Here is a 13,836-nt window from a genome sequence, read left to right on the forward strand (position 1 = left end):
CGTGTTATGGGTCCATTCGGACCACTTAATGACACTTGAGTGAGCATTCCGACGTATTGATAAGCGTAATCTGTATTTAACAAGACAAAAATGAACGGTCAGGCGGGGTTACATCAAAATGAAAGGTGCAATGACGTCGACGAGTTCACACCTCGTCCTCGTTCAGCAGCATGTTGGGAATGCCATCGGTGACTGGGAACCTCCGGCCCGTCTCTGGGCATACCAGCTCCCCGCTCATCACCTCCACCTGGCGACGGAAGGGCGCTCGCGTCAGTTATCGGCGCCGGCCGCGCGTCGCCGGGCGTCCGAGGCGCGCCGCTCGCGGCGACGGCGACGGAGACACGGGCGTTGTGGGACTGCTACCCGCGTGCAGGGACATCTCAGGGTTCTGTAACGTGGCTGTATCAGTGCAGCAACTCACCGTGAAACGCTCCCTGAGACACGCTTCAGTTGAAGGTCTCGAAGGCAACTTTGCTGATTTTGGTTATAGCTGGTAACAATAGGAGTGTATATGCAGGATGGCACTTTGAAACTGAACCTGGTTTGCTGGATCTCCTCGTACATTCTTTCCAACAGATCCACCGCGCTGCGGTTTTCCGCATTTCACAGTATTACAGGATAATAGTTTTACTTTATTTCCTTTTTCCAAAACATAGCAAATTTTGATTTGGTGACGCAAATGTCTACCTGCCGCGTTCAGCCGCGCATTTCTGGGAGCAGGCACGAGAGCAGCGCGCCTATCGCGCTGGCTTGTTTGTGATCGATGAACATCTTGTGTATAACTGATTATAATTGGTTCATAATTGAATGTATCATTGACGACGGTTTCGAGCCTTCCCACCAACTGTTTTTCAATTCCCGCCACAGTCGGCGTGACACCTTGTGACGTCACTGGCAACAATTGCTGCAAACTCGTGGACAAACATAAGATCATTACTGCTACGGCTAAAAAACCACGGCATTGTTTAGACTCCTTCAAAAATGGGGTTGAGGGGAAACGACCCGATTCCTGACAGTCTCTAGTCTTCGCCGAGGCAAATGTGATTTATCATTTAGTGATATTTGAATTATGTCTCAAACCGTTATATCAATGCAAACTTTATAGCGGGAACCACTGGGACTTACTTCCAGAAGAACATGATGAGCCATCTTCAGAAACTCTTCATTCGTCTCATAATCTTGGTCCAACGTGGCAGGCAGGTCCCCTTTGTGTCCAACCTGAAAGGAATGTATATAATGGTGCGCCAGTTTCATTACGATGGATGCGCTTGGAGCAACAATATACTCGCTGTCTTGACCTATTGGATGTCTCGTCACAACAAGCCCTTCAGAAACTCCTACTGATAGCTGATAGAGTGATTGGCATCCCATTGGTGATTGGCAAGGAAGGTCAAAAGCCAAGGCTTCTACAGAGACCATTTTCACGTGAAACGGTTTCTATGCACCATACAATTGCCCAACGCCCAAAACCGACACAACCAAATCTCACACACGACTTGACCACCACCGAAAAACTTCGGCGCTACATCACAGCCTCGGCCCAATGCCTTGACTAACAATACTGATATGCATTTAAGCCACAGGAAGCGCTTTAAAAACGAACAAAAACAATGTTGTCAACAACGCTGGGTAGGACCTGTGATGTGCGCAGCAGCGGTGCTGCGTCGTCGCGGAGTTTCTCATGCTCCATGCCGTGCGACGATGTGACTGGATTGTTAAGTGTAACTGAGTTGAAAGATGGTCCATTTGCCGGCCGCGGGCTGGGCCCATGGCCGGGCCCCATAGCTAGCAGTCTGCCGGCCGCGGGCTGGGCCCACGACCGGGCCCCATAGCTAGCAGTCTGCTTGCTGGCCGCAGACTAGGCCCACCGCCGGGCCCATAGCCAGCAGTCTGCTTGCCAGTCTCAGTGATCAGCGCGAGTGGTCGCAATGCTTAGTGGTCTGAGACGTGCAACGCGCCGCTAAAAACCATCAAAATATTACGAAGGTGTGTCGCGTGGACATTTGAGAGACAGGATCACCCTCACGTGGGAGCTTTGGCAGTAACGCCTTTGACGGATAGCCGTAACACCATTCCATTGACCATGGCAGCCGTTTCATATGAGTAGTTTTTGACGTGAAGGTGTTGCCACCTACACGTTTCTGTTACAAAAGTTACGCCAGTCGAAATAACGCCTCGTGCAAGCTTCCCCAATGCAGTTTCCACGCACTGCAGTACTGTCGCGAAGAGGTTTTGTCCGCAAAATTGCGCCATGCATGAGTTATGCGCAAACATGTTATTGCTTAAAGGCTTAGAAGGTCAAGATGGTGCGTAATATGGAATCGTATTACCAATCGTATTTACCAATACGTATTAATTACCAATCGTATTAATCGTATAATTAATCGTAATTACGACCAATCGTAAAATGGTCGTCAGTGGAAGTACTATAAAAATGGAGCTCTGCCTGCACAGATCACGGTGCGGCGATGGCACCCCTACATCACCATTTTCCATACTCCATGTCTTCCCACTATAAGTTTAAAAAGTTATCTGTGGCTGAGAGATGGAAACAGCATTTGCCACAGGGGTGCAGCAAGGAAGTTGTCTGAATCACACAGAAAAAACTGCCCACCCACCACATGGCAGTTAGCTGGCAATTGCATGGAGTACCTGCCAGGTAGAAGGCAAGTGGCATTGAATGTAATCTGGTGAAGTGACATCATCCTAAAAATGTGATTGGTGCAAAACATGTTCCCTGTAAAAACCAAACAATCTGTAAACTCAAAATTGTCACAAACCTTTAGTTCTGGAAATCTTTAAGGCATAATTTATGTTATCCTACCTCTTCAGCTGTTTTGCATAGCACATCCCAGTCCACCTTTGGAATGATTCTTGCTATGAATTCTGGATTGAAGTCCACTTCTTGCACCTTCACATCTTCTGGCTGAAAGAGGCAATAGGTACTTCAAATTTTGCAGTCAAACATAAGGCAAAATTAGCAAATAAATTGCTATTAATGGGTCACGATGCATCCATATGATAGATTCAGAGCATGCAGGTATGAGAACCAAGACTGACAATAATCTGGCTTGTTATTTATAGGGGAGTTCCTGATGCCTGTAAGCACAACTTTCATTGACCTGTGGTAGTACATCCTGCCTGTGCCTATGTGCTGGTCCTGTGTGGCATAGTTCCAGTATTTGAGACTGCAAGGTGAGCAAAGCCATGACTTTTAATTTGGTTTCACCAAGACTAAAGCTTGCCAGCACCACACCCCTTGCAATCTGTCTTTTCTTGGGGGACAGACAGTGCTCAAAGTTTGGACTTGCTCTCACTGGATTTAAGAAGCTGACCAAACAGAGCTTGCTGTATTTGTTATGAAACAAGACTGTACTTAATAGCCTTATTCCTCATAAAATAATCAGGAGAATGGAGATGTAGATGGATTGATATTTTGGTTACATGCCTTTTTTGAAACAAATATCAGAAGTAACTTGGTATTTACAACTAACTTAACATTTACTACTGAATTTTGCTTCGATAAAGGCATGTACCTGACATATCAATCTATCTCTCCATTCTCCCCATCATTATACAAGGAATATGGCTCTTCAGTGTGCTATCTTTAGGCATAATGTTCCACACAAATGCACTTTGCAAGTCAAGAGACAGACTGGTCAATATTATGGAGTACACAAAGATTAGCTTAATACACTGCTATGCAATGCAACCTTTCCACTTGACCCCAGTAGATGTGGGCTGGGTCACTGAGCAGAGTCTAGTCTGTCCTTTGCATGCAGCAGGACTGCCCTGATCCAGGTCAGCTACCATGCTGCACAGGCATTGGTCAGATCATTGTAGTGTTGTCACCCTGTGCATCCTTACAGCCTCTGGTATATCAAGCTGTGAGGCTACAGGGCAGTTTAGGGGGAAATCTCCACTTGCTATTCTATTCCAGTCTGACTAAAAATGAATATAATATGAAAAGGACATGTAGGAAAGTAAATAATAACAGCCTGCTGCTGGACTTCACCACAAGCCTGCTATCCTTTCCAACTGACATGTGTCATTCAGAGCACTGCAGCATGAAAGGGCATCATTAAATGTTTATTAACCCTAAGTGGTCTCTAGGGGGTGAGTTTTGCAGAAGGAATTTGGAGGTTAAGCAATGAAAATAATGCAGCCTACCTCCAAAGGATACCAACAATCTTATCCCATCTCATTTTCACCTCATTTCTTCTCAAAGTTGGGAAATGGCTGAAGAATACCTAACTGAATACAAAAGTATGCCCCTGCTGCTCTATGAAGCTTATATGGTATCCATAGAACTCATTTACCACATAGGGTTTTCAGTGTAGGTACTAGAAGACATCTTACACAAAAGTGATAAGATTTTGTACTCAATGTCAGTCACACATGGTACAAACTGCAGGCTCCCTACAAAAATGGATTATTGGGTTTCAGCATCCTGGATGGTGCAGGTCATCATCCAGAACAGTGCATAGTGCCAACATTTCAGGGTATTAAGATGCTGCAAAGGTATGCAAATGCATAAATATTTCAAAGACCTTCAAAAAATGATGATCCAAATGAGCACAACTCCAACTGGCCTGCAAGTTCTGCAAACACAGGTGCATTGTTCAGCTCACTGATGACATGAAGGCATCTAGTACATGATGATTTTTTGCAAACTGGCAATGAGTCCCCAAAATGCACAGTGATTTCTGAACCCAATCATTGATAAATGGAAAGCAGGCATGTGCATCTCAGTCCAACAGCATAGCATTCTTTCAGAATAGGGGAGGTACAATGCCCTAAATAAGAAGGTGTTTCTTAACCCATGGTACATCTTACCGAGTTGATCGAAATCTGTAAAGGATATCCGCTGACCACATTTTTCAAACATTTTGACGTGAGCATGTTGTGCGTGAGAAGCTTCATGTTGACGTTTGCTTGCTAGCCAGGCAACTAGCTAATGACAAGTGCTCCTCCCAGCAGTGAGATGAAAATCACGAACGATTCCCCCGGTCCCGACTTCACAGGCCACGTCCCGCGCACGTGCCTCCCTCAATCCACCGAACAATCAACCACGCTCCCACGCGCACTTTTTTTTATTCACTGACTACAACGTAATCGAAACTTCACGTGTTCACAGCGATCCGAACAACAAAGAATTTGTACCTTCGACGTCATTAGTGACATCATACGGTTAGATTCCACGGCTTATATGTTTGCAGCTACTCCAAAATCACATTCTAGTTGATGTCATGAAAAATATTTGCGAGTTAAACAGTTTAAGTGGGTACCCAGAACGGCTCAGACGACTGACTTGATACTATCGTCATTCATGACGTCATACTCGAAAGATTATTGTACCGTTCTGTGTTCGTATTGACTAATACAACAACAAGGACCGACCACAGGCATTCGAAATGTTTTTTTCTACAAACAGATGATTTTCAGTGTTCAATATTAAGAGCATATTGACGATTTTGACTGACGATTGATTGACATGGCATTTGTGAACAAATATTTTAGCGCCTTTGCAGGCGCATTGTTCTCGGTTACTTGCTATAAAAAGGGACAGAAATGACGCAACGGAATTTGACTTATGGGCGCTGTATGACCTACAGCTGTCGATGCGCCCCAAAGCCCCAAATCATCATCATCAATTTATCTTACGCTTAGCAAGTCAATTTGCCCGCCCAGGGTGAAGAAAAAGTGCGATATGCCTTTTAGACAGCGTGGAGTGCAGTTTACATTGTCAGCAGCACGCACAGTAAATGCAGACATAACTGCCAGTTTTGCATGCGTAGTTGTTGCTGCGGAAGTCGCAAACATTAAAATAGAAAACATTCACCTATTCAAGTATTTTATACGTCAATGATAGAAGACGTGCCATGCTGTGAATATATTGTCCAAATGCTTGCGTGTCGTCGCGTGGTCATACAACAGTCAAAGTATTTAAAGGAAAAATGTAGAAATGGAAAAAAGTCATTTGGCACGGCGTGTGCATATGCAACGCACGAGCTTACCAATGGGTTGATCCTATCGTTCCTATAGGTTCAGAGCTTGGTATTGTCTACAATTAATTTTTCTGATTTCATCAGAGGCATGCTTGGTCACCTTTGACCCGCCAAAAGGTCACCATGTTCTGTATAGGATAGGTTATCGGCCATGGTACGTCGATAGGTGAGGATTTTGTGGTAATCGGTTCAATAGACTAGAACCATGGGGTTGTCTGTAGCTAATTTTAGTGGTGTTGAGTGTTTCCGATGGCCTTTGACCTGGCCGAAGGTCACTAACCCCCCGGGGCGATTGTGCCATCGACCATGGTACAACGATTGGGGAAGGTTTTGTAATGATGCATCCCATAGATTAGGAGCTTGTGGCTGTCTGGAAACGTATTTTGTCGATGGGAATTTTTAGTGATATTTGACCTGACATAAAACCTCATACTCTGGGAAAATCTTGTCGACTAGGCGGCATCTTATGGTGAAGGTTTGGTGTCGTGCCGTGCAATGTTTCGGAACATAAGTTGTCAACATGTTTCGTCGGTCGTCTAGTATCTCCCCTTGAAAACGGCCACAGGATCGCGTCGCATTCGCCGCCTTGATGCGACGGCTACATTTCTGATGCTCGCTTCTTATCTCAGTGATGAGCGATGGCCTAGAAACCGATTCGGTTGGAATTGGCTGCGATAACACTTCTTGTAAGGTGAACTAACGTCACGTGCAACATCCGTTCAGGGCTTCCCAGTTTTAGCTGGGCATTCTTTAGTGCAGAACTTTGCTATGGATTTCACTATGTGTTGTTAGAATTGCCTTCAATCGTGTATTCCCTCTAGCTTGGTCCCGCTGGATTGGCTTGGTATTCATTTTGTGGACCGTAGTGGAGTTTGGCCAGGGTTAAAAGGTATGTCACAAGGAGCACCGGCTGTGTGGTGTTTAATGAGCTGTTCAGTTAGTTCTATTCAGGTATTGGTGTGCTTGCCACATTTGCTGATCAGAAAGTAGTTGCATTTGTTTACACTAGGTTCTTTGTATCTAACATACATGCATTTCAGCTTCTGTAGTTTGGAACTGTCCCTGGGGCGGTCTTGAGCTTGCCAAATAATGTACCTATTAAGCAGCAATGCATGTCACAAAAACTAACTGTGTTACTACACTATTGTGAAATGCATCATTAAGGTAGATTTACTGTGTTCCTGTGAATGTGGCACAATCTTACAGTTCAAGAATGAAAAGTGTTGTAGATTAATTCAAGCATTTGTGTGATCGCATATTTTTAGCACATACCAGTATTCTTTGATGCCGAGATAGTACACAGTTTTGTTGAGTACTCCATCACACACTGCACAATTTTTCAGATTTGGTGGACAACTCTTAGATATTTGGAAAGATATTGATGGATAGTCTTCCTTGTTTCTGAGATTTGAAGGTGGCGGGTTTAAAACAATCACCTGCTTTGTTCTATTGCTTGATTTTGCAATTGCATCCACTTTTTATGTACAATTTTATGGAAGTATGCTTTTGTTTTTTCTATACAATAAATTCAGTTCATAGCCAAAATGCAGCCAACCATGTTATCATGGGCCACCTTGTGCTCATGAAAGCCATACAACTCCAGGGGGTATGGCTCAACATTCCTTCCATGGCAAGATGTTTGGCAGTGAAGTAAAACTATATGGTATTTTGAAAATTCAATGCCATAGGTCACCAGCCATTCAGAAATGTGGATTTGTATCATGTGCACACTTTTGCAGGAGATACTTGGTTATGTGGATGCATGATTTTATATCACCACCTTAACTGGGTCTCAATGGTATGAGAATGTGACACATTGTCCATAGGTTTTCCTTTCATTGTTTACTTTTCTTAATGGTGCATCTTTGCCTCTGGTGCAGTTATGAAGGTCAATAGATGATATCAAAGATGTACACGGATGCCCCAGAAATGTTCGTGAATTGTATCAGTGAGTGTTTGCTGTACATATGGGGCCTCCTCTTCAGGGGAACTTGGGAAATAGTTTGTATAGGGTCCTATGGTAGTGGATTACCAAGTCTTTCACTCCATTGTTTGTCCATGAGGAATTATCAGAGTATGGTTCATTTGGGCTTATATGCTTTGCACATACTGCCACCAGTCTAGTGCCAGTGAGCACATGTCCTCACATGACACCATTTGCTCTGCCTGGCAGCGGTCGCCATGATGGAGGACCTGGGCACATACTTATCACAAGCCGGTCCCGGCGGCTGTGTGCCGTACGCTGAGCCGCTGCCGCCGCACACGGGCCCCGACTCACGCTGCATCCTCTGCGACTCGTACATCACGTGCGCCGCCGAGCCGCCCACCGGCGTCGACATCAACGGCTTCCGGCTGCCGAGCACGCAGGAGACACTGGCCGAGAAACTAGAGACGGTGGTGCAGCCAGGCTGTGGCGTGTCGCTGCACGCTGCCGCCCACCACTGGCAGATGAAGGTGGGCCGCCTACCGCCCGCACCCTCTCCCCGTCTCTGGGACGGGCAGCGAGGCGGGCGTGCTAATGCTCGTGCATTCGTAGAGTGGTGTTAAGAATCAACTCTAAGGGAAGGAACAGCGGAGGTCTGTCGGTGCGGTTCAGAATGTACTTGAATGTCACTCGTGTTTGAAATGGAACACAGCAGCCATCATACGAACTACTGTTATTGCAGTGCTAGGTTTTGACGAGCAAAATGTGGGCTGGTATGATGGTATGGTGTCGCTATACACCAATATGATGTATAGTGGCAGCTGGCGTGCTTTAAGGGAAAAGTGCTTTTCTGGCCACCTGGCCGGAAAGCACGCATTGTGTTGTATGTATATTGTGTACCATGCTGTCTGATTTTTGTTTTTGGTTTGTTAGCACCACTTCATTTTGTTAGCAATAGCACCAATCTACAGGCATGCATTGCATCCACAGCAAAGGTTCTCATCTATTTGCATGGCTTGTCAAGGGTGTGCTTTGCTTGCTTGCTCCAGGGATTTTTGTGGTTTGTTTGCTGCTCAGTATGCTGTCATGGCTGGAACGCCATGTTTTCTGTTCTCTGGTTGTTTCCTGTTGTTTTTTTAATGTTTTCCCATGGTGGTGACAGCATACCTGCTGCCCCCCCCCCCCCTCGTTGGCATCGAGCGTCGGCTTTCCTGTTTTCCGCTGAGTGGGCTGTTCTCCGGCAGTATCAGTGACTTCTCCGCTTTTGCTGTTGTATTCACGTCATATTGGATGTGTTGGCGGCATGTTTGCTCATTTCCGGTGATTTCATTGACATATTGTGCTTGTTTTGGTGGTGTTCACAGTGTGCTGGCTCTGTCCTGGCTGCGTTGTCTGCCTGCTGTTGCCATGTCATTTGTCGTATGCGTGATGCGTGCATTGGCTGTTCTCGGATTGTGTTGATGTTTATGCTGTTCTCTGGTTGTGTTGACAGCGTGTCTGCTGTTCTGCACCTGTGTACGGTGTGATGACTTGTCGCTGTCCTCGGGTGGTGATGACGATGGTCTACGCTGTTTCAGTATATCTGTATGGCATGCTCAGCTGTCATCATGACTCTCGACTCGTACGAAACGAAGATCATTGAGATCCGTGAAGAGATCAAGAGAAAGTTCATGGACATGCTGAAAATACGCGCAGAAAAGTTTGGAGAGCTCCAGGTTTGACAGCTTTTCGTAGTTATTCTTGACGAATCGCAGGCTCGTGTACTGGTCTGGCGAACTCCAGTATGAGTGCGTCTGAAATCAGATCATTGTATTGGTTAAGGTGTATTGCAAGAGATGGTTCAGTCAGTTCTCAGTGGTTCTACGTTGGAGAGCACGGCACCGAAAAGCAGGCGTTTGGCAGGTGTTCAGAGGACGAGGTCGGGGTCACGTGTTCCATATGGGAGAAGGGGAAGGTTGCGGAGCTGCATCGCATGAGGGCATCCAACATTCGTGTGGTCCGTAATCTCCACTGACTTAGTTGGGTGCCGCTCACTTTTTGCTGGTACCCTGTCGGCGCATCACAGAGACCGGTGATACCTCCTTTCGGCCGACTGATAGTTCGCAAGGGCTATCCGTTTGCGGTTACCCTGCCCCCCCCCCCTTGCCAATGTCCTCGTGGGTCACAAAATAAGCCTACATGGGTTTACCACGGCAGAGACAACGCATGAGTTGTCACGTATAGCCAGAGCTCCAAGGCCAGTATGTTGCCAGTGGGTGAAGCTCTGTAAGTTCCATGTGAAGACAGGTTTAACTATACTAGTGCGGAAAATTTGCTTGGAGCTATGTCGTCCCAATGTACCTAGTACGATGGATTGATACGCTCTCGGGACACACAAAAGCCTCGTTTTGCAACGCAGCAAAGACAACAGGAGTGCCTGTGGTGCTGACTGTTGTGCAGCGAGCTGGGTCACTACACAACAGCGAGGAGTTTCGCAGGCTCCCCTCCCCGCTCCCTCCCCCTCAACATATGGTCTCAGGGGCACGGCTCCCATCCTTTGTTGGTGTTGTGATGACCCCGTTCTGGTTGATGTCTGACCAGTGAGAGGTTTGGAGCTTTGTGAGTGATTCTGTCAATGGGATGACTGTACCCCTGCTCCGTGCGAGTGGAACGGTACCATTGTCATCGCTCCTGTCAGCTGACTGACAGAACCTTCCCGTTGAGTGGGGCGTGACCCATATGGGTGTTCCTGTCAGCTCACTGGTGGTACTCTCCCATTTAGTAGATCTCGACTGGTGTTTGTGTTCCTGTCAGCTCACTGGTGGCACCCTCCCATGGAGTGGGTCTCTGCTGGTGTGGGTGTTCCTGTCAGCTCACTGGTGGCACCCTCCCATGGAGTGGGTCTCTGCTGGTGGGGTGTTCCTGTCAGCTCACTGGTGGCACCCTCCCATGGAGTGGGTCTCTGCTGGTGGGGGTGTTCCTGTCAGCTCACTGGTGGCACCCTCCCATGGAGTGGGTCTCTGCTGGTGGGGTGTTCCTGTCAGCTCACTGGTGGCACCCTCCCATGGAGTGGGTCTCTGCTGGTGGGGTGTTCCCGTCAGCTCACTGGTGGTGCCTCCCAATGGCGTGACGTGACCGGTGTGAGCGGCCTGCCGCTGCGTGATCGTGACGCCGCGCCGCGCCTCCGCCGGCAGCCGATGCCGGCACCGCTGCAGTCGCCGCTGGAGCGGCACGCGCACGTCAAGCGCGAGCCGCACGAGGAGGGCGCCGGCGGGCCCGACGAGCCGGCCGAGGAGCGGCTAGAGTGTGAGGTGGAGCTGCTGTGCGAGCCGCCAGCCAGCCACGACGCCTCGCCCGCCGATGAGAGCGACCTCGTCTGCCCGGCCTGCAGCAAGCGCTTCCGCAACAAGTACAACCTGAAGCGGCACAGCACCGTGCACGCCGGCGTCAAGCCGTTCAGCTGCGAGTTCTGCACGCGCGCCTTCCGGCTCAAGGACCATCTGAAGACGCACATGCGGTCGGGCCCGCAGACGGCGCCGCTGGCGTGCGCGCCGTGCGGCCTGACATTCCCCTGCTTCACGCTGTTCTCGGAGCACCGCCAGCAGTACCACAGCGACGGCGGCGACAACCCGTGTCGCCACTGCGAGCTGGTGTTTACCACGGCCACCGAGCTGCGGCGCCACTGTCGCCAGCTGCACCCGCACCCGGTGAAGCAGGAGTTCCGCTGCTCGGTGTGCGGCCGCGACTTCCCCAACGGCTTCAACCTGCGGCGCCACCTGCTCGTCCACTCGGGCGAGCGGCCGTTCGGATGCGACCTGTGCGGCAAGCGCTTCACGCAGCCGTCCATTCTCAAGAAGCACAGCCGCGTGCACGAGAAGAAGCCGCCCGAGCTGAAGGAGCTGCTCACCTCCATGTAGGAGGTGAGGCCGGGCCTGCGGGCGACCGGCGGCGCCTGCCGCGATACTCGTCGGCCAGGCGTCTGGAGCCGCGCCGGGACGGGCTCAACGTCGCGGTCGTTAGTCCTCTTGTTGGTTTTCCACCACCTTGTACTCACCTGCGCTGTCATACTGTGTCTGGTAGCTGACTGTTTTTTACATGCTTTTTGCCGAGGAAGGCTTCAACAAGCACAACCCCGGCATAGTACATGCAATTCCTTCGGAAGACACTTAGTCGACTTGATGTCCGGAGGCTGTTGTTTGTGCGTTTTGTGAGTAGCTGGCATTGAACAGCATTAGTGGCACGGTTCTGAAACCTGCGCAGATGAAAGGCAGAGATTGTAGATTAAGGGGACATTCACTTGCCCCGAGTTTCGGAAGTGCGTGGTGCTTGGACTGACTCTGAATTAAGCGGAGCTTGTTCTGATCCGATTCCCGCAGTCCCAACGCCGCTTAAAAAACTTCTCATTCCAAATAGTGTCGCCTGATCGCGAGCTTCCCTCATGGCGGTATGGTGGGCGTAATGTCGACACCAGCGGCACACCCGTCTTCCAGAGTTTGGTTGTGTCAGGCATGCGCAGCATGAGCATTCACGGATATCAGACCTCAGAGCTAAACTGGTGATCCTGCACCTACTCGTGCTTTTGTTACGAAGTTTTGTTTCCAATTGCACATCCTGAAACTTCTCGCCAGTAGTAGTGACATGGTTCAAAGAAGGCACCTAAGTACCTTGTCGAACGCGATTTTCATATGGTCGTGATTAAGATGGTTTGATGGTGCTTCTGTCATTCAGAACTTAAGTCGGTGTGACGTGTACGCACTCAGTTCAATAAGCGCCTGCGTATATTCATCTCTGGTAGGGGCTTGTTCCGGACGCCTGAGGAGCGGGGCCGGAGTTCTGCACGGTCAGGAGGTAGGATAAATTATGCAGTGTTACTCCCCCGTCAATTTTGCTACCTCCTCAGAGTTTGACCCCACTTGTATCCGAAACTAAAACTGCTGCTGGCGGCGGGTCTTACCCCAACGAATATGAAACTGCGCGGCGGCGCGCGGTCTGCTCCGCGCTGAAGCGGTGTTGCGTGTGCCCACTCCTGGTGAAGGACGGCACGTATCGGCCGCCAGCACCACGTGTGTCACGTGTGTCACGAGCCGGCCACGCCAGCGAAGCCCGTGCATGTCCGTCGAGAGCCGAGTGCTCTGGCAGCCTGCTTCCGGATCTTTGGGGCGTCGGTCGAAGTCGGGCGGGCTCGATATCGATACCGGCGCTGTCGATAACCAATGCACCTGGGCCCGGCCAGAACCGGGGCGCCTACGCAGCGGTGTGGCGCATGTAGCCGGCGGTTGGGGGCCAAGCTCGTTTTGTTCGGTCGGTGGTCGGTGAGGCGACGCATGTAGAAAGGACAGGCCGCGTTGTGACGTCATTATCAGTGTAGCCAATGCGAACAGCCTACAGGTAGGAGCCAAACTGGTACCAAGGTTTGTGCGAATGGTGTAGAGATGACTTTGGTGTGTGTGCGCTTTATTTCCGTAAATGATGTACAATCCGCTCTTGCGTAGGCGATGACGGCCATGTTGGCTGATAGCATCTTCCACTGTTGGTCGCTTTTTAACGATAACTTTATTTTGTAACTTATTTTGTTTTGATCTGTCTGTGTTGTTAGACGATGCTGGTGTTTGGAGCTTAGAATATCTGATCTTACGAGGTAGAGATAGTGTGAACAATAAACGATATCCTGCTGAATGTTTCGTATCGCAAATTGATCCCAGCTGGACCTGGTACGCTTGTAACACTTGTAACATCTGGCCATCGCCACTTGGCACTGTTAGCCTGCACTGCCAAGATCAGGTCCAGATGAACAGCACATGCCAATCTCTTTTGTGTTGAATTGCCGTTGGAGGGGTCCGCGTTAGAAAAACTTAGTAACTTGCGCTGGTGACCGCCACGCGCTCTGGCGCTGGAGCCGGTCTCGGCCGCGGCGCCGCGACGTCT

At 49.2% G+C, this 13,836-nt stretch overlaps 2 protein-coding genes across 2 annotated transcripts; one reads left to right on the top strand and one right to left on the bottom strand.

The window, feature by feature from the left end:
- Nucleotides 1–54: 54 nt before the first annotated feature.
- Nucleotides 55–5,022, bottom strand: LOC119101112 (multifunctional methyltransferase subunit TRM112-like protein). The gene is made up of 4 exons (XM_037224383.1): nt 4,837–5,022; nt 2,825–2,926; nt 1,126–1,218; nt 55–247 (listed from the first exon to the last, which is right to left on the bottom strand). Exons 1-4 carry the CDS (start codon nt 4,921–4,923, stop codon nt 146–148), a joined length of 384 nt encoding a protein of 127 aa, XP_037080278.1. The 5' UTR covers nt 4,924–5,022; the 3' UTR covers nt 55–145.
- Nucleotides 5,023–9,587: 4,565 nt separating this feature from the next.
- On the top strand, nt 9,588–12,702 carry LOC119101692 (zinc finger protein 319-like). Its single transcript, XM_037225110.1, has 2 exons — nt 9,588–9,647; nt 11,106–12,702. The coding sequence occupies exons 1-2, from the start codon at nt 9,603–9,605 to the stop codon at nt 11,826–11,828; spliced, it is 768 nt and encodes a 255-aa protein (XP_037081005.1). The 5' UTR covers nt 9,588–9,602; the 3' UTR covers nt 11,829–12,702.
- Nucleotides 12,703–13,836: the final 1,134 nt, after the last annotated feature.

This window comes from Pollicipes pollicipes, unplaced genomic scaffold, assembly GCF_011947565.3.
Source record: "Pollicipes pollicipes isolate AB1234 unplaced genomic scaffold, Ppol_2.1 Scaffold_4881;HRSCAF=5763_pilon_pilon_pilon, whole genome shotgun sequence".
NCBI classification, from domain to species: Eukaryota; Metazoa; Arthropoda; class Thecostraca; order Pollicipedomorpha; family Pollicipedidae; genus Pollicipes; species Pollicipes pollicipes.

Coding starts and splice junctions, on each gene's coding strand:
- LOC119101112 (XM_037224383.1), bottom strand. CDS start 4,923: ATGAAGCTTCTCACGCACAACATGCTCACGTCAAAATGTTTGAAAAAT. Junction 2,927..4,836: donor TACAGATTTCGATCAACTCG/GTAAGATGTACC, acceptor TGCCTCTTTCAG/CCAGAAGATGTGAAGGTGCA. Junction 248..1,125: donor CTCATCATGTTCTTCTGGAA/GTAAGTCCCAGT, acceptor TTCCGTCGCCAG/GTGGAGGTGATGAGCGGGGA.
- LOC119101692 (XM_037225110.1), top strand. CDS start 9,603: ATGGACATGCTGAAAATACGCGCAGAAAAGTTTGGAGAGCTCCAG. Junction 9,648..11,105: donor AAAAGTTTGGAGAGCTCCAG/GTTTGACAGCTT, acceptor CTCCGCCGGCAG/CCGATGCCGGCACCGCTGCA.